The 20095-nt window shown below is 44.7% G+C and overlaps 1 protein-coding gene across 3 annotated transcripts; it reads left to right on the forward strand.

The window, feature by feature from the left end:
• The first annotated feature begins 319 nt into the window (after positions 1 to 319).
• On the forward strand, positions 320 to 18134 carry wdr6 (WD repeat domain 6). 3 transcript variants are annotated; one of them, XM_061832942.1, is made up of 7 exons: positions 320 to 439; positions 962 to 1101; positions 2110 to 2262; positions 2463 to 5118; positions 5203 to 5280; positions 7547 to 7663; positions 16732 to 18134. In XM_061832942.1, the coding sequence occupies exons 2-7, from the start codon at positions 1032 to 1034 to the stop codon at positions 17609 to 17611; spliced, it is 3954 nt and encodes a 1317-aa protein (XP_061688926.1). In that variant the 5' UTR covers positions 320 to 439; positions 962 to 1031; the 3' UTR covers positions 17612 to 18134. The 3 variants fall into 3 exon arrangements, with proteins under 3 accessions (XP_061688926.1, XP_061688943.1, XP_061688935.1); XM_061832959.1 differs by lacking the exon at positions 320 to 439 and having other exon boundaries at positions 532 to 1101; positions 16732 to 16823; positions 16907 to 17113; XM_061832951.1 differs by lacking the exon at positions 320 to 439 and adding an exon at positions 534 to 808.
• The last annotated feature ends 1961 nt before the right edge of the window (positions 18135 to 20095 follow it).

Genomic DNA, 20095 nt, shown 5'->3' on the forward strand with positions numbered 1-20095 from the left:
CACATCGTCGTGGCGTCTACTTTCGCTCTTAATAAAACTATCAATTACTTCCTTCAGTTGAATAAGAAATTATCAAAAACTGCACAAACAAAATTACTAAGTCGTGTTTCGTAGGAAAGTGCCGCGTAGTAGAAATATTCGACTAACCCATTTTAACCAAACATAAGTAAATGCATCACAAGGCCGCTGAATTCTTACACGTGATGTAGTTTGTCCAACTAAATTAGAGGTAGACTTTTTTCAGCCAATCACAAATAAGAAACCCATATGCAAGTCTGATTGGTCAGAACCCTGCCCGGAACGGAAGACGTTAGCCATAGCTACATATACATTTAAGTAGATACAAAACGCCCCTTTTGATCTGCGTGCCTGTTAAGGTGTAGAACTAGTAAGGGCAGAATGTCGACTTATTTCCTTTGTGGATGCCAAGAAAACAGAAGTAGGATTGGTGCACATTAAAATGCACTGGCTTTGACACAACGTTGTACAATTACAACTATGAAACTGGGAATAACCTTTCCTAAATGTATTTTGGGGAATATTTTTTTAGAGTATTATGTTGGATTTGCGCACGATTTTTGCGTTGACGAAACTTAAACTGCATGAAAATTGGTTGCGAAAATGCAAGTTACCTCATGACTTCATTTGAATATCCATGCTTTGCATTCGATGGTAACTTTGCCCCCACCTATGTCGCCGAGACGTAGGCGCGTCGCTAATTCGACATCTGTAGCACGCGAGTGCATCATGTCTCGTGTGAACGGAACAGAACCAAGTTGAACGCTCGAAAATGGGGATGCTTTGAACAGTATTTAATTTTTATTTTTTTTAGGATGTATAGTGTCTATGATGCAAAGTATAAGCGATACTTTTTGTATTAACGTAACATAAACGTATTTATACTAGACCAGAGTAGCATGTCAGGGTAAATAGTTAATTGCCGTTTCCCACTCAATTTTAGTTCTGCTTCTGCCGTGCGTAAACAATACATACATGACACGAAGGTTACTTGAAGGCCCGATCACTGAGACATGAAGACAGCAGTATTAGCGGTCCCAATCACAGCTCTGGAGTTCCTTCAGGATACATGTCTATTGACAGGTAGGCTGCAATCATTTATTGTATATTTTTTTTTTGTGTGTGGTCAGATTCTAATTTCTCTGTTTCTCTTAAAATAAGCATATTTACACGAGTTCATAAAACGTTTGGAGTGCTACCATGCTTCCAACTTCATGAGAACAGTTTTAGGGAGGGCTGGCATGCGAGGAGTGGTGGTGATTACAACAGTTTCCTAACCCAAAAGTGGATCACATAATGACTTACTTTGTGTTTTCCAATTGATTACTTTGTACCTGTGACCTAGAAATGGTTTTAATAATATTTTCTGGTATTATGACTTTATTGGTGCATTAGCATAGGTTTATTGAATCTTTGGTACGTCAGACTTGATAAAACATTTTGGGCAGCTTGTGTCAGAAAAAAAGTGACTGTGTAAAAGTAATCGTATATATCAGTACGGCGCTGTAGTTTTTACTTGGAATGTACAGTGAGAAGAGAAGTGTTACTCCCTCCCCCTCTAGCTCCACAACTCCATAACTCGAGAAAACAGTGCAGTAAATTGCAGATAGATTTTTTTTGCTGCTATTCACTCACTACTTGAGTAATTCAACGTGTACTTTTTACTCTTACTCAAGTATTTTTTGGGAGGACTACTTTTTAACTTTTATTTGAGTCACATTATTGTCACATAAGAGTACTCGTACTAGAGTACAATACTTGGCTACTCTGCCCACCTGTGGCGCGGACATCCTCTTTTGCTGCTCTTAGGTTTAAGCAACAATTTTTGCTCTTCAGATCAGCCCGTGTCGTATTTGTTGCACTGTTTTTTTGTATTTTCGGTGTGAGGTGCTGCAGATCATGGCTCTGGTTGCGGTCCGAGTGGAACAGCGCAGCACACTTAAAAGTGGCGACGAGCTGATCCGCTTGTACATCTTGTATTAATTGGGAAACGCACGTACAATTATCCATGATATATCATTCCAAAAACATGTTAAATGTGTCTGCAATTCAATTGTTGTCTGAATTGTCTTCACTCGTCTTCTTTGACAGGCGAAGGTCCAGTGTTGAGTCTGTACAGTCTTCAACCTGAACCTAAAGCATGCAACTCAGAGCATGTGCTCCAACAGCACCGCATCCACGGGATAAGGCCAAGAGTCTTTACACGACAGACTTCTTTCACAGAAAATTACAGAGAAACCAAAGGTAAGCTTGAGTAGGTGTTGTTTCATTGAACATTCACTGTATCATTATGGATTTGTCTCCCCGTTAGTGGAGGACTCTCTTGTTCCCGGTCTCTCGCTGCCATGTACTTAATCTTCATTACATGCTTTGGAGGATTTACTTTCTACTTAACTTTCATCACTAAAACTGATGGCCGTGAAACCCCTTTCTTCACTCCCCAGGCCTGAGCTCCAACAATGTACCCAACTACTTTGACCTGGCTGTGTTTGGTGGGAAGGAGGTCAGGCTAGTGAGGCTTCATTTGGATTTCTCTGCTGTGGAACACGCACGCTTGGAGATACTGAGTCCCATTGTAGCGCTTCAAGACTGGGTCCTGGATATCCGCTGGCTATATGAAGACAAACAGTCTCTCCTCTGTGTGGCTGTTGCCCATAATGGTGCTCTTCTCCTGGACATCAGCTCAGGGACCACCTTAACTCAGCGCTGTTGTCTGGAAGGGTGTCTGCTGTACTCTGCGCTCCTTGTGGTGCACAAAATCTGGGAAGATACTGTTCTGGTAGGTGGTACGGTTTTTAACCAGCTGGTTCTGTGGAAGCCTGGAGGAGAAGAAAGTGACAAAAAAGCTCCAGTAGAAAGGCGTTTGCTGGGACATACTGGCGTTATCTTCAGCATCTCTTACCTCCAGGAGAAAGGATGGCTGGCATCAGCTTCAGATGACCGCAGTGTCAGGGTGTGGGCTGTCGGTGCTTTAGGGGGCTCTGGAGGAAACTGTGGAGATTTGAACCCAACTTGCTTAAGGGTTCTTTTTGGACACCAGGCAAGGGTCTTCTCTGTGCACCTCTGCCCAGCGAGAGTTTTTAGCGCTGGGGAAGATGGGACCTGCTTAATTTGGGACTGGGTTGGAAGTGGGAGAGTGCTTCGCACCTTAAAGGGACATCGAGCAGGTGGGATTCGGGCACTGGCGGTCAGCACAGGAAGAGGGAATGAGATGAGCAAATGGGTGGCAACTGGAGGAGCAGATGGAGGTTTGAGGTTGTGGACATTTCAGGAGAATGACGAGGAGGACTCCGTAACAGAAACGACAACAGACTTGAAATTCTCTGGTCAAGGTATGCCAAAGGTGGTTTGTGTTGTAGACGGGGAATCTGACAATAAAAGGTGGAGCCAGTGTAGCATTTTGGCTTGTACTGACCAAGGAATTGTTTATCAAAATGTTGACGGCAACTGGGAGTTGGTGTGGCAAGGTTCTCCCGAGTTTCAGTCCTACTGTGTGATGGAAACAGTGGCTGTTAGAGTGAAAGACTCCAGTCGAGCTAATTTATGCGCCGTTGGGAGCCTCAGTGGAGCCTTAAAGGTCTTTCACATCTCTGATCCACACAATGGGACTGTTCTCCAAGCTGGATCAGGAAAGATTCACAGTCTTATTTGGCAACAGGGAGAAGAAAGCGTATATTTGCTAGCGTCGGGTGCCGACGGACAAGTTTATCGTTGGTGTATTGATGCGAGATTAAATGAAGTCGGCTCTTTGGTTCTCGGGGTGAAATGTCTCCCTTCGTTTGTCCTCCCTGCCTGTGCCAAACGATGGCTAACGGCGGCAGTACGCCTTACCACCAAACCGGTGGGGACTCTGTGGGCGTGCGGGGATAGAAGAGGATCCCTGCTTTTGTTTCAGGAAGACCCAAAGAAGGGGTGTGAATACAAGGCACCTGACTGGATGCAAGCATGTAAAAAAACTCATGAAAATGATAGAACAACGGAAGATAAAGAGCGTCCACAGAGACACAATGGCTCGACATTGTCTCCGCTAAGCTGCTTGTTTGGGGTGCATGGAAAACAGGGTGTCACGTCAATCTCTAAATATCAGGGACTTCTCTACAGCACTGGAAGGGATGGCTGTGTACGTGTTTTTAGAGTGCATGACAAACTGAAAGAAAGGGTTGAGGGAAGTGATGAGAGCATCCTTCATCTGGAGGTTCTGAGAGTCCAACGGGCTTGCAAAGGTATGGAATGGTTGGAGAAGGCTTTGATCGTGGAACCCAACAATCTTGTGGACAAAGGAAATAAGGAATTTGCAAGCCAAAATACGATACAGGAGTCTTTAACTGGGAGGCCAGAGGACCAAGAAAAAGGGTTAGAGATGGAAAACAAAGGAACGGAAGCCCGCTTTGTCATCTTTGGGTTTCATGCCACCCAGTTTGTAGTTTGGGACCCAGTGAGACAGGAGAAGCTATTCGTGGTGCCTTGTGGTGGGGGCCATCGCTCTTGGAGTTTCTGGCCGAATTGCAGAGGGGTTTGGCCCGGATACGGAGCTCTGGTCTTCATCAAGCAGGGGTCCGTCCTGGCTTCTGAGCACCCCCTAAAGTCACCAATCTCAGATGGCAAGGCAGCAAAGAATGAAAGCTGGATTCTGAAAGAGGGCATCCACGGCAGAGGGATCGGATGTGTTTGCCGGCTGGGGAGCATTTGGGTTCCTAGAGATACGATAGGAAACATAACAGGAATATTGGAGGCAGATGGGGTCCACATGAAAGCACAGTGGGAAATAATAGTCACGGGTGGGGAAGACACAACCTTAACTGTTCTGGCCGTACAGCCCAACTCTGGTAGTGTCACAGTTCTTTCCGTTATTACTGACCACATCTCAAGTGTTCGCACATTGGAGGCGGTAACTCATCAGGAGGGGCAGTCTCTCTCTGCCCTGCTGATATCAGCCAGTGGTCGGGCTCAAATACAGTGTTACCGACTCTTGATTGGTTGGGACAAGCAGAGACTGGCCCCCTGCTGCCAAGTGGTGCAGGTGGCAAGTCATCGATTGGACGAACACTGGGAGAGGAAGCGGAACAGACACAAGATGGTGAAAATGGACCCAGAAACCAGGCAAGTCAGAACACTGATGTAGAGTATCCCCATGAATTGGAAATACTTTTAAGAACTGTTGCCTTCATGGCTGTGTGTTTTCAGATACATGTCTATGGCTGTGGTGGACCACAGCAAAGAAGGTGTTCTTGTGGCTCTTGCCTGCAGTGATGGGGCTGTCAGGTATGTGATGTTGCATCAAATGTACACTACACATTTATTACATTTATTGTCATTAAAAACAAGAATTTGTTTGTTTTCAAGAAACCTCCTACCATCAAGGAGTGCTTTAATGTGGACTCTTTCAATTGTGGTGTTTGTGGCTATATTCGTTTGGAAAAATTTTAAAGGTCTAATCCAGCGGAATTTTATTGTATCTATCATACAAACGTAGCTAAAATGTCATTAAAAAATATTGAAAACATTCTCAACACAACAGAAATGAAATAAATTAGCGTCAAAGTCAGTCTCACGATTTTGTTCGAAATGTCACTTAGATTCGTCAAGTTCCGTAACTCCCCGGAATGTGACTTCACATCACGACAACATTTAGCCAGAGAGTGAAAAAGCTAGCAAAGGTGGTGATCGAGGAAGTGTGTTGCATACGGCTGTTCTGCGTCAAACGCTGACGGGATCACCTTACAAGCTGAAACATAAACGCATAGGCAGGTTATGGAACAGGTTTGTGAAGACAAAGCGAGCGCATTGGACTTACAAATCAAAGTGGACAAGAATATGTTCCAAGCATTTCCCGGAGGACTCCTTTGAAAACCCAGTAGAGTGTTCCCTTGGCTTCGGTAGCAAGTAGGTACATACGTGTTCAATTGTTTAGGATTGACATGTATCTACCTCGTTTTAAATGTCAGTACAATACAGATACAGTATGTCAGCTAATATCCGTATCCATGTGATGTTTACGAGGTCACAAAATTTGGACACTGTATAATGTTAGTGTACTGTTGTCGCTGAGGTCTTCCTGAAATTTGACTTTGCCAGTGTCTGCTCTCAAGTGTTAGGTGCATTATTTAAAACTTGGGCTATAAACATCCATCCATCCACCCATTTCCTTTGCTGCTTATCCTCACGAGGGTCGCGGGTACTGCTGGAGCCTATCCCAGCTGTCAACGGGTAGGAGGCGGGGTACACCCTGAACTGGTTGCCAGCCAATCGCAGGGCACATTGAGACAAAGAGCCGCACTCACAATCACACCTAGGGGCAATTTAAAGTCTCCAATTAACGCGTGCGTTTACGATATGGGAGGAAACCGGAGTGCTCAGAGAAAACCCACGCAGGCATGGGGAGAACATGCAGACTCCACACAGGTGGGTCTGGGATTGAACCCTGGACCTCAGAACTTTGAGGCCAATGCTTTACCAGCTGATCCACCGTTCCGCCGGCTATAAACATGAAATTGAAGGTTTTGATTTTTTTTTTTTTTTTTTTTTTTTACACCAACTCAGTCTCGAGTACAACAACAAACGACTCACTGTTGTGTGCGAGCAGCATCAGATGTTTAAATGTGTTTGAATTAGATTATTTCGTCAAGAAGGTGTACGTGGATTTCTTGAGGCACCTACCAGTCTGTGTTTTGGGTGCGAAGTTCCACGTCAACTTCGTCAGGTCTCGATGAATCCTGTCCTTGTATTGCATTCGTCAACTCCAGATTGAACATATATGGATAAATTACACCTGCATAGGATGTTTTTCGAACACGGGAAGAATAAGAGAATAAATCAAAAAAACTTCTTCATCACTGCTGTCTATCTCCTCGAGATCCCACTTGCAGCATGTATGGTTGTCTGTGTAGAAAGCCATTTCTGTACTGGGGTTGTCTTGGCGTGACGTCACACAGAAGCAGCTTCAACAGAGCCTCGGTTTGAAACAGAAATGGGAGGCATTCGGATTATAAAGAAAATGTGCACTTTGGCGCTAATTTCTGTTGTGTTGAGAATTTTTAAAATATTGGTTTATGAAAAATCAGCTACTTTGTGTGATATAGAAATAAAATATAGGTCCTCTTGATTAGAACTTTGAGCCGCATGCTCTTCCTGATGCAACCCTCTGCATTTATCTGGGCATGGGACTGGCCTATAAATTGCACTGGCTTGTGCCCCCATAGGGCTACATTGCTATATGATGGCATACAGAAAAATCCCAACCAATCTAAGCCCATTATGTTACTGTGTGTTCGTGTTGGCTCAAAGCTGTAATGTCATTTTTCAAAAGAAATGTATATTTATTTTTTTTTAAACGTATTACTTTGGGGAGCTGGATGACTCCTTCTGTATAACTATTTAGGTCATACATGGTAGCTATCCATTGATTCACTGATGTCCAAGGTTTTAACCCGTCTTTTAGTCCGGCCTTTTTCCGCTTTTTTCCCCTCATAATTGTTTTGACTTCATTGCATTTTAATCTCTCCCCCCCACCCCCATCCCCCATTTCTAGATTGTTCTCCATCAGTGAAGTTAAACGCCAAATAGATTTGCTGTGGGAGACGTTTTGCCACCAGCGGTGTGTACTTAGTATCGCTACCTGCAGCTTGCAGGATGGAAAAGGCGTCAGGTAAGAATGTAATTTCTCTCTTTACACTGGATGGTTAAACTTTAATTTTAAACCTTGTGAGTGGCTGCTGACTTCTTCTGGGTGTTCCCCGCCTCTTGCCTCAAGTTAGCTGGGATAGGCTCCAACATCCCCACTACGGTAGTGAGGATAAGCGGCATACAAAAATGAATGAATTAACAAATGCAATTACTTATAAGAAAACACTGTCTTCTTCTTCTTTTCCTTTCGGCTTGTCCCGTTAGGGGTCCCCACTGCGTGTCATCTTTTGCCATCTTAGCCTATTTCCTGGATCTTCCTGTCTAACCCCAACTGTCCTCATGTCTTCCCTCACCACATCCATAAACCTTCTCTTTGGTCTTCCTCTCGCCCTTTTGCCTGGCAGCTCCATCCTCAGCACCCTTCTACCAATATACTCACTCTCTCGCCTCTGAACATGCCCAAACCATCGAAGTCTGCTCTCTCGAACCTTGTCAGCAAAACATCCAACTTTGGCTGTCCCTCTATTGAGCTCATTTCTAATCCTATCCAACCTGCTCACTCCGAGCGAGAACCTCAACATCTTCATTTCTGCCACCTCCAGTTCTGCTTCCTGTTGTTTCTTCAGTGCCACCGTCTCTAATCCGTACATCATGGCCGGCCTCACCACTGTTTTGTAAACTTTGCCCTTCATCCTAGCAGAGACTCTTCTGTCACATAACACACCAGACACCTTTCGCCAGCTGTTCCAACCTGCTTGGACCCGTTTCTTCACTTCCTGACCACACTCACCATTGCTCTGGATTGTTGACCCTAAATATTTGAAGTCGTCCACCCTCGCTATCTCTTCTCCCTGTAGCCTCACTCTTCCCCCTCCACTTTTCTCATTCACGCACATGTCTCCATCTTTCTAATTGTTCCTCTCCATGCTCCCTGCTTTCACTGCATATCACAATATCATCTGCGAACATCATGGTCCAAGGGGATTCCAGTCTAACCTCATTTGTCAGCCTATCCATTACCACTGCAAACAGGAAGGGGCTCAGAGCTGATCCCTGCTGCAGTCCCACCTCCACCTTAAATTCCACTGTCACACCTAAGCCACACCTCACCATTGTTCTGCTGCCATCATACATGTCCTGTACTATTTTAACATACTTCTCTGCCACACCAGACTTACGCATGCAGTACCACAGTTCCTCTCTTGGTACTCTGTCATAGGCTTTCTCTAGATCCACAAAGACACAATGTAGCTCCATTGACCTTCTCTGTACTTTTCCACTAGCATCTTCAAGGCAAATAATGCATCTCTGGTACTCTTTCTAGGCATGAAACCATACTGTTGCTCGCAGATACTTACTTCTGTCCTGAGTCTCGCCTCCACTACTCTTTCCCATAACTTCATTGTGTGGCTCATCAATTTTATTCCTCTATAGTTCCCACAGCTCTGAACATCCCCTTTGTTCTTAAAAATGGGAACTAGAACACTTTTCCTCCATTCTTCAGGCATCTTTTCGCCCGATAGTATTCTGTTGAATAAGATGGTCAAAAACTCCACAGCCATCTCTCCAAATTGCTTCCATACCTCTACCAGTATGTCATCAGGACCAACTGCCTTTCCATTTTTCATCCTTTGTAGTGCCTTTCTGACTTCCCCCTGAGTAATCATCCTTCACACTTGCCTCTTCAACTCTTCCTTCTCTCTCATTTTCTTCATTCATCAACTTCTCAAAGTATTCTTTCCATCTATTTAGCACACTACTGGCACCAGTCAACACATTTCCATCTCTATCCTTAATTACCCTTACCTGCTGCACATCCTTCCCATATCTATCCCTCTGTCTGGCCAACCTGTAGAGATCCTTTTCTCCTTCTTTTGTGTCCAACCTGGTGTACATGTCTTCATATGCCTCTTGTTTAGCCTTTGCCACCTCTACCTTTGCCCTACGTCGCATCTCGATGTACTCCTTTCGCCTCTCCTCAGTCCTCTCAGTATCCCACTTGTTCTTCGCTAATCTCTTTCCTTGTATGACTCCTTGTATTTTGGGGTTCCACCACCAAGTCTCCTTCTCCCCTTTCCTACCAAAAGACACACCAAGTACTCTCCTGCCTGTCTCTCTGATGACCTTGGTTTTCGTTGTCCAGTCTTCCGGGAGCTTCTGCTGTCCATCGAGAGCCTGTCTTACCTCTTTCCGAAAGGCCGCACAACATTCTTCCTTTCTCAGCTTCCACCACATGGTTCTCTGCTCTACCTATTTGTCTTCTTAATCTTCCTACCCACCACCAGAGTCATCCTATACACTACTATCCTATGCTGTCGAGCTACACTCTCCCCTACCACTACTTTACAGTTAGTAACCTCCTTCAGATTACATCGTCTGCACAAAATATAATCCACCTGCCTGCTTCTACCTCCGCTCTTGTAGGTCACTATATGTTCCTCCCTCTTCTGGAAATAAGTGTTCACTCCAGCCATCTCCATCTTTTTTGCAAAGTCCACCACCATCTGTCACTCAAAGTTCCTTTCCTGGATGCCGTGCTTACCCATCACTTCTTCATCGCCCCTGTTTCCTTTACCAATATGTCCATTACAATCTGCACCAATCACAACTCTCTCGCTGTTTGGGATGCTCAGAACAACTTCATCTAGTTCCTTCCAGAATTTCTCTTTCAACTCTAGGTCACATCCTACCTGTGGGGCATAGCCGCTAACCACATTATACATAACACCCTCAATTTCAAATTTTAGTCTCATCACTCGATCTGATACTCTTTTCACCTCCAAGACATTCTTAGCCAGCTCTTCCTTTAAAATAACCCCTACTCCATTTCTCTTCCCATCTACTCCGTGGTAGAATAATTTAAACCCTGCTCCTAAACTTTTAGCCTTACTACCTTTCCACCTGCTCTCTTGGATGCACAGAATATCAACCTTTCTCCTAATCATCATGTCAACCAACTCCTGAGCTTTTCCTGTCATAGTCCCTACACTCAAAGTCCCTACACTCAGTTGTAGGCTCTGTGCATTCCTCTTTTTGTTCTGACGATGGATCCGGTTTCCTCCTCTTCTTTGTCTTCGACCCACAATAGCTGAATTTCCACCGACGCCCTGCAGGTTAGCAGTGCCGGGGGCGGGCGTTGTTAACCCGGGCCACGACCGATCCGGTATGGGATTCTTTAGATCAGGGGTGTCCAAACTTTTTGCAAAGAGGGCCAGATTTGGTAAGGTGAAAATGTGTGGGGGCCGACTATTTAGCCTGACATTCTTTGAACCATTAACATTAAATACAAATTAACTTTTTGGGATTTTTTTTAATTTAATTACAAATGGCATACTTTTACTTTTACATTTTTTTTTACATTTAGGTTTTTACCGAAATCACAAACCACAAAAAATTAAGAAAACTGTAAAGGATATCTAAGTTCATGTGAAACATTACATATTATTCACTATTATATGCTCACTGTAGGAAAAGTGCTGAAAACAAAACAATGATCACTGCATATTCAAACTGTGATTTTGACCATCACAAAAAAAATAATTAACTGAGATTTAAGAATTTATTCAACTCAGAGGACTTAACAAAGGTCTTGCCTGCGCAAATGTGAAGGGTGATACTGGGATCTTGACTGCAGTATGTAGTCCATGTCTGGCTCAAGAGCAGTGGTTTTGATGCGCAAGACGTCACGCAGGTGAGAGTCACTCAGTCTCATCCTCATGCGTCTCATGTTAATGTTCATAACGGAGAATGTCTTCTCGCACATGTATGTGGAGCCAAACAAGCTCAGCATTTTCTTAGCAAATGTCCGAATTGCTTGGAACCTGCCTTCATCCAGCTGGCGGTAGAAGTTGACAAGAGGGAGTTGTTGGTGCCGACTGCGATGCTCGGCGTCACACTGCAGCTCAATGAGCTCCAGTTGCAGGTGGTCTGGAGCGTCATCAGGGTCCACGGAGAAAGGAGAGGAAAAAAGCGTGATCTCCTTTTCAATAGCTGCAAAGTCCCGAAAGCGCTGCTGAAACTCCTCGACCAGAGATGAGATGTCTGCTGCATACTTTGTCATTTGCGCACTGATATTGATCTGTGGGAAACTGGTCACAATTTCCTGCAGCGACGGGAAATGTGCGGTATTGGGCTGCGCCTGTGACAGGTGTCTTTGGAAAAGTAGCAGCTTGGTCCGAAAGGCTTTGATGTGTGAATACAGTTGGCTTACCACTGCATTTTGCCCTTGAAGGCTTGTGTTCAGCGCATTCAGATGTCGCGTTATGTCAACTAAAAATCCCAAATCAGCCATCCAAACAGGATCATTTAATTTGTGGAATGGGTTGTCCCTTTTTAGTCAAGAATTGTCCAATTTCCTCCCTGAGAGAGAAGCAGCGCTGCAGCGCAGACCCCCGACTGAGCCACCTTACGTCGGTGTGATACAAAACATCTCCGTATTCAGCCTGGATGTCGAGAAGAAACTGTTGAAACTGGCGGTGGCACAGCGCTTTCGAGCGAATATAATTAATAGTCTTTATCACCGGTTTCATAACATTATCATATTTCATATATTTGGCACAGAGAACTTCTTGATGAATAATACAATGGAGTTTAATAGCGCTGCCTCCTTCTTCGCTGACTTTGTTACAGACAAGGCTTGATAATCCACTCCGCTCGCCAGCCATGGCAGGTGCGCCGTCCGTAATAATCCCGGTGACTTTATTCCACTGTAGTTTCATGTCATCTACGGTGGAACAAACAGAAACAAATAAATCCGTTCCTCTTGTTTGGCCCTTCAGACTCTGGAGGTCCAGAAGCTCTTCACTCACGTTCATGTCATTGTCCACTCCTCTTAAAAAGATCAGTAACTGAGCGGTGTCGGACGCATCCGTGCTTTCATCGCACGCTAACGAGAAAAAGTCAAACTCAGTTCCTTTTGCCTCTAACTGTCTCTTAACATCTAATGAAACGTCTTCAATTCTCCGTACCACAGTATTACGAGCCAGGCAAATATTGGCAAACTCTTGCTTCTTCGCGGGACAAATTTTCTCAACCATTTTCATTACACAGTCTTTAATGCAGCCCTATGGGGGCACAAACCAGTGCAATCTGTAGGCCGGTCCCAAGCCCGGATAAATGCAGAGGGTTGCGTCAGGAAGGGCATCCGGCGTAAAAACTGTGCCAAACAAATATGAGCGTTCATCTAAAGAATCCCATACCGGATCGGTCGTGGCCCGGGTTAACAACGCCCGCGCCCGGCACTGCTAACCTGCAGGGCGTCGGTGGAAATTCAGCTACTGTGGGTCGAAGACAAAGAAGAGGAGGAAACCGGATCCAGCGTCAGAAGAAAAAGAGGAATGCACAGAGCCTACAACTGAGTGTAGGGACTTTGAATGTTGGGACTATGACAGGAAAAGCACAGGAGTTGGTTGACATGATGATTAGGAGAAAGGTTGATATTCTGTGCATCCAAGAGAGCAGGTGGAAAGGTAGTAAGGCTAGAAGTTTGGGAGCAGGGTTTAAATTATTCTACCACGGAGTAGATGGGAAGAGAAATGGAGTAGGGGTTATTTTAAAGGAAGAGCTGGCTAAGAATGTCTTGGAGGTGAAAAGAGTATCACATCGAGTGATGAGACTAAAATTTGAAATTGAGGGTGTTATGTATAATGTGGTTAGCGGCTATGCCCCACAGGTAGGATGTGACCTAGAGTTGAAAGAGAAATTCTGGAAGGAACTAGATGAAGTTGTTCTGAGCATCCCAAACAGCGAGAGAGTTGTGATTGGTGCAGATTGTAATGGACATATTGGTAAAGGAAACAGGGGCGATGAAGAAGTGATGGGTAAGCACGGCATCCAGGAAAGGAACTTTGAGTGACAGATGGTGGTGGACTTTGCAAAAAAGATGGAGATGGCTGGAGTGAACACTTATTTCCAGAAGAGGGAGGAACATATAGTGACCTACAAGAGCGGAGGTAGAAGCAGGCAGGTGGATTATATTTTGTGCAGACGATGTAATCTGAAGGAGGTTACTGACTGTAAAGTAGTGGTAGGGGAGAGTGTAGCTCGACAGCATAGGATGGTAGTATGTAGGATGATTCTGGTGGTGGGTAGGAAGATTAAGAAGACAAAGGTAGAGCAGAGAACCATGTGGTGGAAGCTGAGAAAGGAAGAATGTTGTGCGGCCTTCCGGAAAGAGGTGAGACAGGCTCTCGATGGACAACCGAAGCTCCCGGAAGACTGGACGACGACAGCCAAGGTGATCAGAGAGACAGGCAGGAGAGTACTTGGTGTGTCATCTGGTAGGAAAGGGGAGAAGGAGACTTGGTGGTGGAACCCCAAAATACAGGGAGTCATACAAGGAAAGAGATTAGCGAAGAAGAAGTGGGATACTGAGAGGACTGAGGAGAGGCGAAAGGACTACATCGAGATGCGACGTAGGGCAAAGGTAGAGGTGGCAAAGGCTAAACAAGAGGCATATGAAGACATGTACACCAGGTTGGACACGAAAGAAGGAGAAAAGGATCTCTACAGGTTGGCCAGACAGAGGGATAGAGATGGGAAGGATGTGCAGCAGGTAAGGGTGATTAAGGATAGAGATGGAAATGTGTTGACTGGTGCCGGTAGTGTACTAAATAGATGGAAAGAATACTTTGAGAAGTTGATGAATGAAGAAAATGAGAGAGAAGGAAGAGTTGAAGAGGCAAGAGTGAAGGACCAGGAAGTGGAAATGATTACTAAGGGGGAAGTCAGAAAGGCACTACAAAGGATGAAAAATGGAAAGGCAGTTGGTCCTGATGACATACCGGTAGAGGTATGGAAGCAATTTGGAGAGATGGCTGTGGAGTTTTTGACCAACTTATTCAACAGAATACTAGCGGGCGAAAAGATGCCTGAAGAATGGAGGAAAAGTGTTCTAGTTCCCATCTTTAAGAACAAAGGGGATGTTCAGAGCTGTGGGAACTATAGAGGAATAAAGTTGATGAGCCACACAATGAAGTTATGGGAAAGAGTAGTGGAGGCTAGACTCAGGACAGAAGTAAGTATCTGCGAGCAACAGTATGGTTTCATGCCTAGAAAGAGTACCACAGATGCATTATTTGCCTTGAGGATGCTCGTGGAAAAGTACAGAGAAGGTCAGAAGGAGCTACATTGTGTCTTTGTGGATCTAGAGAAAGCCTACAACAGAGTACCAAGATAGGAACTGTGGTACTGCATGCGTAAGTCTGGTGTGGCAGAGAAGTATGTTAAAATAGTACAGGACATGTATGATGGCAGCAGAACAATGGTGAGGTGTGGCTTAGGTGTGACAGTGGAATTTAAGGTGGAGGTGGGACTGCAGCAGGGATCAGCTCTGAGCCCCTTCCTATTTGCAGTGGTAATGGATAGGCTGACAGATGAGGTTAGACTGGAATCCCCTTGGACCATGATGTTCGCAGATGATATTGTCATATGCAGTGAAAGCAGGGAGCATGCAGAGGAACAATTGGAAAGATGGAGACATGCACTGGAAAGGAGAGGAATGAAGATTAGCCGAAGTAAAACAGAATATATGTGCGTGAATGAGAAAAGTGGAGGGGGAAGAGTGAGGCTACAGGAGAAGAGATAGCGAGGGTGGACGACTTCAAATACTTGGGGTCAACAATACAGAGCAATGGAGAGTGTGGTCAGGAAGTGAAGAAACGGGTCCAAGCAGGTTGGAACAGCTGGCGAAAGGTGTCTGGTGTGTTATGTGACAGAAGAGTGTCTGCTAGGATGAAGGGCAAAGTTTACAAAACAGTGGTGAGGCCGGCCATGATGTACGGATTAGAGACGGTGGCACTGAAGAAACAACAGGAAGCAGAACTGGAGGTGGCAGAAATGAAGATGTTGAGGTTCTCGCTCGGAGTGACCAGGTTGGATAGGATTAGAAATGAGCTCATTCGAGGGACGGCCAAAGCTGGATGTTTTGGAGACAAGATTCGAGAGAGTAGACTTCGATGGTTTGGACATGTTCAGAGGCGAGAGAGTGAGTATATTGGTAGAAGGATGCTGAGGATGGCGCTCCCAGGCAAAAGAGCGAGAGGAAGACTAAAGAGAAGGTTTATGGATGTGGTGAGGGAAGACATGAGGGCAGTTGGGGTTAGAGAGGAAGATGCAGGAGATGCAGATCTAATGCAGGCTAAGATGGCAAAAGATGACACGCTGTGGCGACCCCTAACGGGACAAGCCGAAAGGAAAAGAAGAAGAAGATTTTCATTACACAGTCTTTAATAAATTCACCCTCAGTGAAAGGTTTGCAGTGCTTTGCAATCAGCGTTGCCACTTCGTAGCTTGCCTTTGTGGCATTTTCATTTGACTCACGGACTCTTGTGAAAAAGCTTTGCTGTGCCGTTAAAACAGCTTCCAGTTGCTTCACTTTTTCACCGCGTTTGTTCCCATTTAGCTTGTCGTAGCTAGCATGTTTCGTCTGGTAGTGCCTCTTGATGTTGAATTCCTTGAAAACAGCCACAGTCTCTTGGCAAATTAGGCAGACACAGTTGTTTCATATTTCAGTGAAAAAATACTCAAATTTCCACTTGTCCTGGAAGCGGCGGCCCTCGCGGTCAACTTTCCTTTTTTTGTTTACAGACGCCATGTTAGAAATGGGCTGGGCTGAAACGATCACGCAAGGTCAAGGGTCACGGCGGCCAGAGTGCGGCCACAGGGCTACTGCCATCTTCTGGTGAAATGAAAAATATGAAAAATAGCTTTTTGTACACATGTATTTTATACTGTGGTCAACAGTGCTGGCGGGCCGCATATTATTGATTTCATGATAGAGGCCGCGGGCCGGTAAAAATTTGTCCACGGGCCGCAATTGGCCCGGGGGCCGGACTTTGGACATGTCTGCTTTAGATGAACGCTCATATTTGTTTGGCAGTTTTTACGCCGGATGCCCTTCCTGACGCAACCCTCTGCATTTATCCGGGCTTGGGACCGGCCTACAGATTGCACTGGTTTGTGCCCCCATAGGGCTGCACTTATAAGAAAACACTGTACTTAGTGTAAATGTAAGTCTTCAGTTTCTTTGACATCCTGTAAACAATCATAAAAAAAACATTTCCCTTTTGCTTTATTTGTACTTTTCATCAGGTATATGCTGCTATTCAGCGCTGCAACTGATGGTAAAATTGCAGCGTGGGATCTGACCCGGCCAGCCTCTCCGTCAACCTCCGGCTCTCCAGGTGATTTTGCGACTCCACCAATCCCGTGCCTCACCATTTCTGCCCACCAGAGTGGTGTCAACACATTGGCTGTTTGGGCTCAGACACAAGGGCACCAAGACGCCAGTTGCCTGGTAACCGTTTGCAGTGGAGGGGATGACGGGCAGCTGACCGTTTCCACCTTCAGGGTGGACTACCTGGAATATCATGGCAGGATTGGGGACTCTACACAGGACAAACCACCAACCCATTTTAGTCTGCATCTCCTCTCCCAGATGAATATCCCCTTGGCACATGCAGCCCCTCTAACTGCCCTTAAGCTCCTGAGACCAGGCCTGATAGTCACCACCTCTTGTGATCAGAGGGTATGTCTTTGGAAGCTCTGCAGTACTGCCATCAACCACATAGGGGTGCTGTGCTCCCATGTTGCCGATGCTGCAGGACTCGCAGTGTGGGAGGAACAGGTGATGGTGGTTGAAGATGGAAGGAAGAAGACTGGGTCTGTGGCTGACAACGGCGTTGTTTGTGAAAAGACAAAAGGTCAGACACACTTAGAACAAATTGAGGAGAAGGCTTGGCGGCGAGGCTGTCAGGACCAAGAAGTTGCTGATGGGTTACAGCAAAAGACAGGTGACTCGATTCCAGACAAAGAGACATTGCATAGAGAGGAAATGCAGACTGACGACCAGGATGAAAATGACCCGATCAGTGAAATTACTTTGAAAACTTGCTGTGAGAAAAGGTTAGGGCAGAAAAAAATGGGATGGGTGTTGGTCTGCGGGCAAGGCTTCCAGCTACTGCAAATTTAAAATAAAGTCAATGATTAAGACAGTAGGACAAATGAAAGGAGGAAAAGTTCGGAAATGACAGAGCAACTTTAAACTGAAAATTAAAGTGCAACTCAAACTGGCTCTTTCAGGCCTTCACAAATGACAATGTGACGTTTTATTGCATATTTCCCAATCAATAAAAAACAGTTTGTGATAAGTTTATTGCCTTTTTAAATAATGTTAATATAGTCTATCTCCATTTATAAGTCATCTCTGAGGAAGCTACAAAGGAAGTTTATTACTTGAGTGGCTCAAGACCTGATGATAATCAAGGTAACGGATAATAAATGGCTCTCTGTATTGCACTCTACATTCCATACAGTAGATCTCAAAGTACTACAAGTAGACCTGTCACTGGCTTTTATGGATGGAGAAAAACATTACTCTTCCACCCACCTAATATATGAGCTGCCTATCCTCACAAGGGTCGCGTGAATGCTGGAGCCTATCCCAGCTATCTTTGGGCAGGAGGCAGGGAACACCCTGAACTGGTTGCCAACATTTGCACGGCAAATATTACTCAATGGTTTTTAAATTAATAAAGTTTTATGAATGCAGTTTTGCAAATATCTGGGTTTGTATTCTAATTATCTCCTGGTTATCTCTCTACTCCAAATTATTACTCCCATAAATAATGTGTGTGTGTGTGTGTGTGTGTGTGTGTGTGTGTTGTGTGTGTGTGTGGTGTGTGTGTGTATAATGTGAAATTACAGTATTTATCTTGGCTTTAAATCATTTAAGGAGGCTGAAGGCCCCCGCCTCAAAAGAAAAATACGTATAACGATGCCACTAAAAATTTAAAAACAAAACTGAAAACAACACATATATATGTAAATAGGTTGTGAGGTCCTGATTAAAAGTATTTCTAGTGAGGAGTGTGTTTTTAGCTACATAATAAGGTACAGTGTGTCCCTCTCTAGCTATCTGTCAATGTTGTGTCTATTGTTTTTGTGTTATTTTTGGGAGGTGTGGGGGTCACAGTCCTTCAAGACTGAATGCATCCATTAATATTTTAATGTATGGACCTCATCTCATGTTGCCCTTCTGTCTTGCGCCCATCTCACAACTTGTCATACCAAAGAAAAAAGAGGATAGAGACAGGAAAATGAATACAGTCTGTCCCTCAAGATACCGAGGAGGATAGAACAAAAGAGCGAGGCATAGGTGCACGTGCAAGCGTCACGTTATCTCTTACAAGTTCATGGCGAAAAAGGGTGCTGGCTGAGTGAAAGGACTGCTGCTGTGCTGAGACTGTAAAGGTGAGGCCAGTTCGGGGACTTATGGGAACATGAGAAGCTCCATGGAATTATCACTGTTGTTCACTGTGAGGTGGTCTGAATGTGTGCTTTACTCGAGGCGGTGATCTTAACCTCACATTCTCTTGGTTTTTTTTTCGTTTTTTTTTTTTTTTTTTTTTAATGATATCCACATATAAGAGAGCTCAAAGACAGACTTGCTGTATCTATACCTATATAGCATTTTGTTTTCCTTGATGTGCCTTGAACTCAAATTGCAGCCTCCTCCACAGATTAACTTGATCTAGCTAAATAACAGTAGGGCGGACTGGGTATCTGTAATTACCGTTACTACTACAGCACAGCAGTCACATTTCTAAGACCCGTAGTTCAGTCGTCTATGCTGCGCTCTGATTTGCTTTGGGTTTCCGTCAAGGGAGTTTAGCTGATGACAGATATTACAGTTGTGTAACATAACAGCTGACCAAACACAGCATGGTCTCCAAACCACGTACAGTGAAGAAAATAAGTATTTGAACACCCTGCTATATAATGTAAGTTCTCCGTCTTAGAAATTATGGAGGGGTCTGAAATTTTCATCGTAGGTACATATCCATTGTGAGAGAGATAATCAAAAAAGAAAAATCCAGAAATCACATTGTATGATTTTTTTTTTTAACGATTTGTGTGATACAGCTGCGAATAAGTATTTGAACATCTGAGAAAACCAATGTTAATATTTGCCACAGTAGCCTTTGTTTGCAATTACAGTGGTCAAACGTTTCCTTGAGTTGATTTTGGCCCACTCCTCCACACAGATCTTCTCTAGATCAGACATGTTTCTGGGCTGCCGCTGAGAAACACGGAGTTTCAGTTCCCACCATAGATTTTCTATTGGGTTTTGGTCTGGAGACTGGCTAGGCCACGCCAGACCTTGATATGCTTCTTACAAAGCCATTGCTTGTTTTTCCTGGCTGTGTGCTTTGGCTCATTGTCATGTCATGTCACCCAGCCACAACCCATCTTCAGGCCTCTGACTGAGGGAAAGAGGTTGTTCCCCAAAGCCTCACATAACATGGCCGCAGTCATCATCTCCTTAAAACAGTGCAGTTGTCCTGTCCCATGTGCAGAAAAATAACCCCAAAGCATGATCCTACCATCCCCATGCTTCACAGTAGGGATGGTGTTCTTGGGATGGAAGTCATCATTCGTCTTTCTCCAAACGTCG

The sequence above is a fragment of the Syngnathoides biaculeatus genome, chromosome 2 (genome assembly GCF_019802595.1).
Source record: "Syngnathoides biaculeatus isolate LvHL_M chromosome 2, ASM1980259v1, whole genome shotgun sequence".
In the NCBI taxonomy this organism is placed as follows: domain Eukaryota; kingdom Metazoa; phylum Chordata; class Actinopteri; order Syngnathiformes; family Syngnathidae; genus Syngnathoides; species Syngnathoides biaculeatus.

Excerpts from the sequence above, each read along its gene's own strand:
- wdr6 (XM_061832942.1), top strand. The coding sequence starts at position 1,032 with ATGAAGACAGCAGTATTAGCGGTCCCAATCACAGCTCTGGAGTTCCTT. Across the intron at positions 2,263-2,462 it reads AAATTACAGAGAAACCAAAG|GCCTGAGCTCCAACAATGTA; the intron begins GTAAGCTTGAGT and ends TTCACTCCCCAG. Across the intron at positions 5,281-7,546 it reads TGCAGTGATGGGGCTGTCAG|ATTGTTCTCCATCAGTGAAG; the intron begins GTATGTGATGTT and ends CCCCATTTCTAG.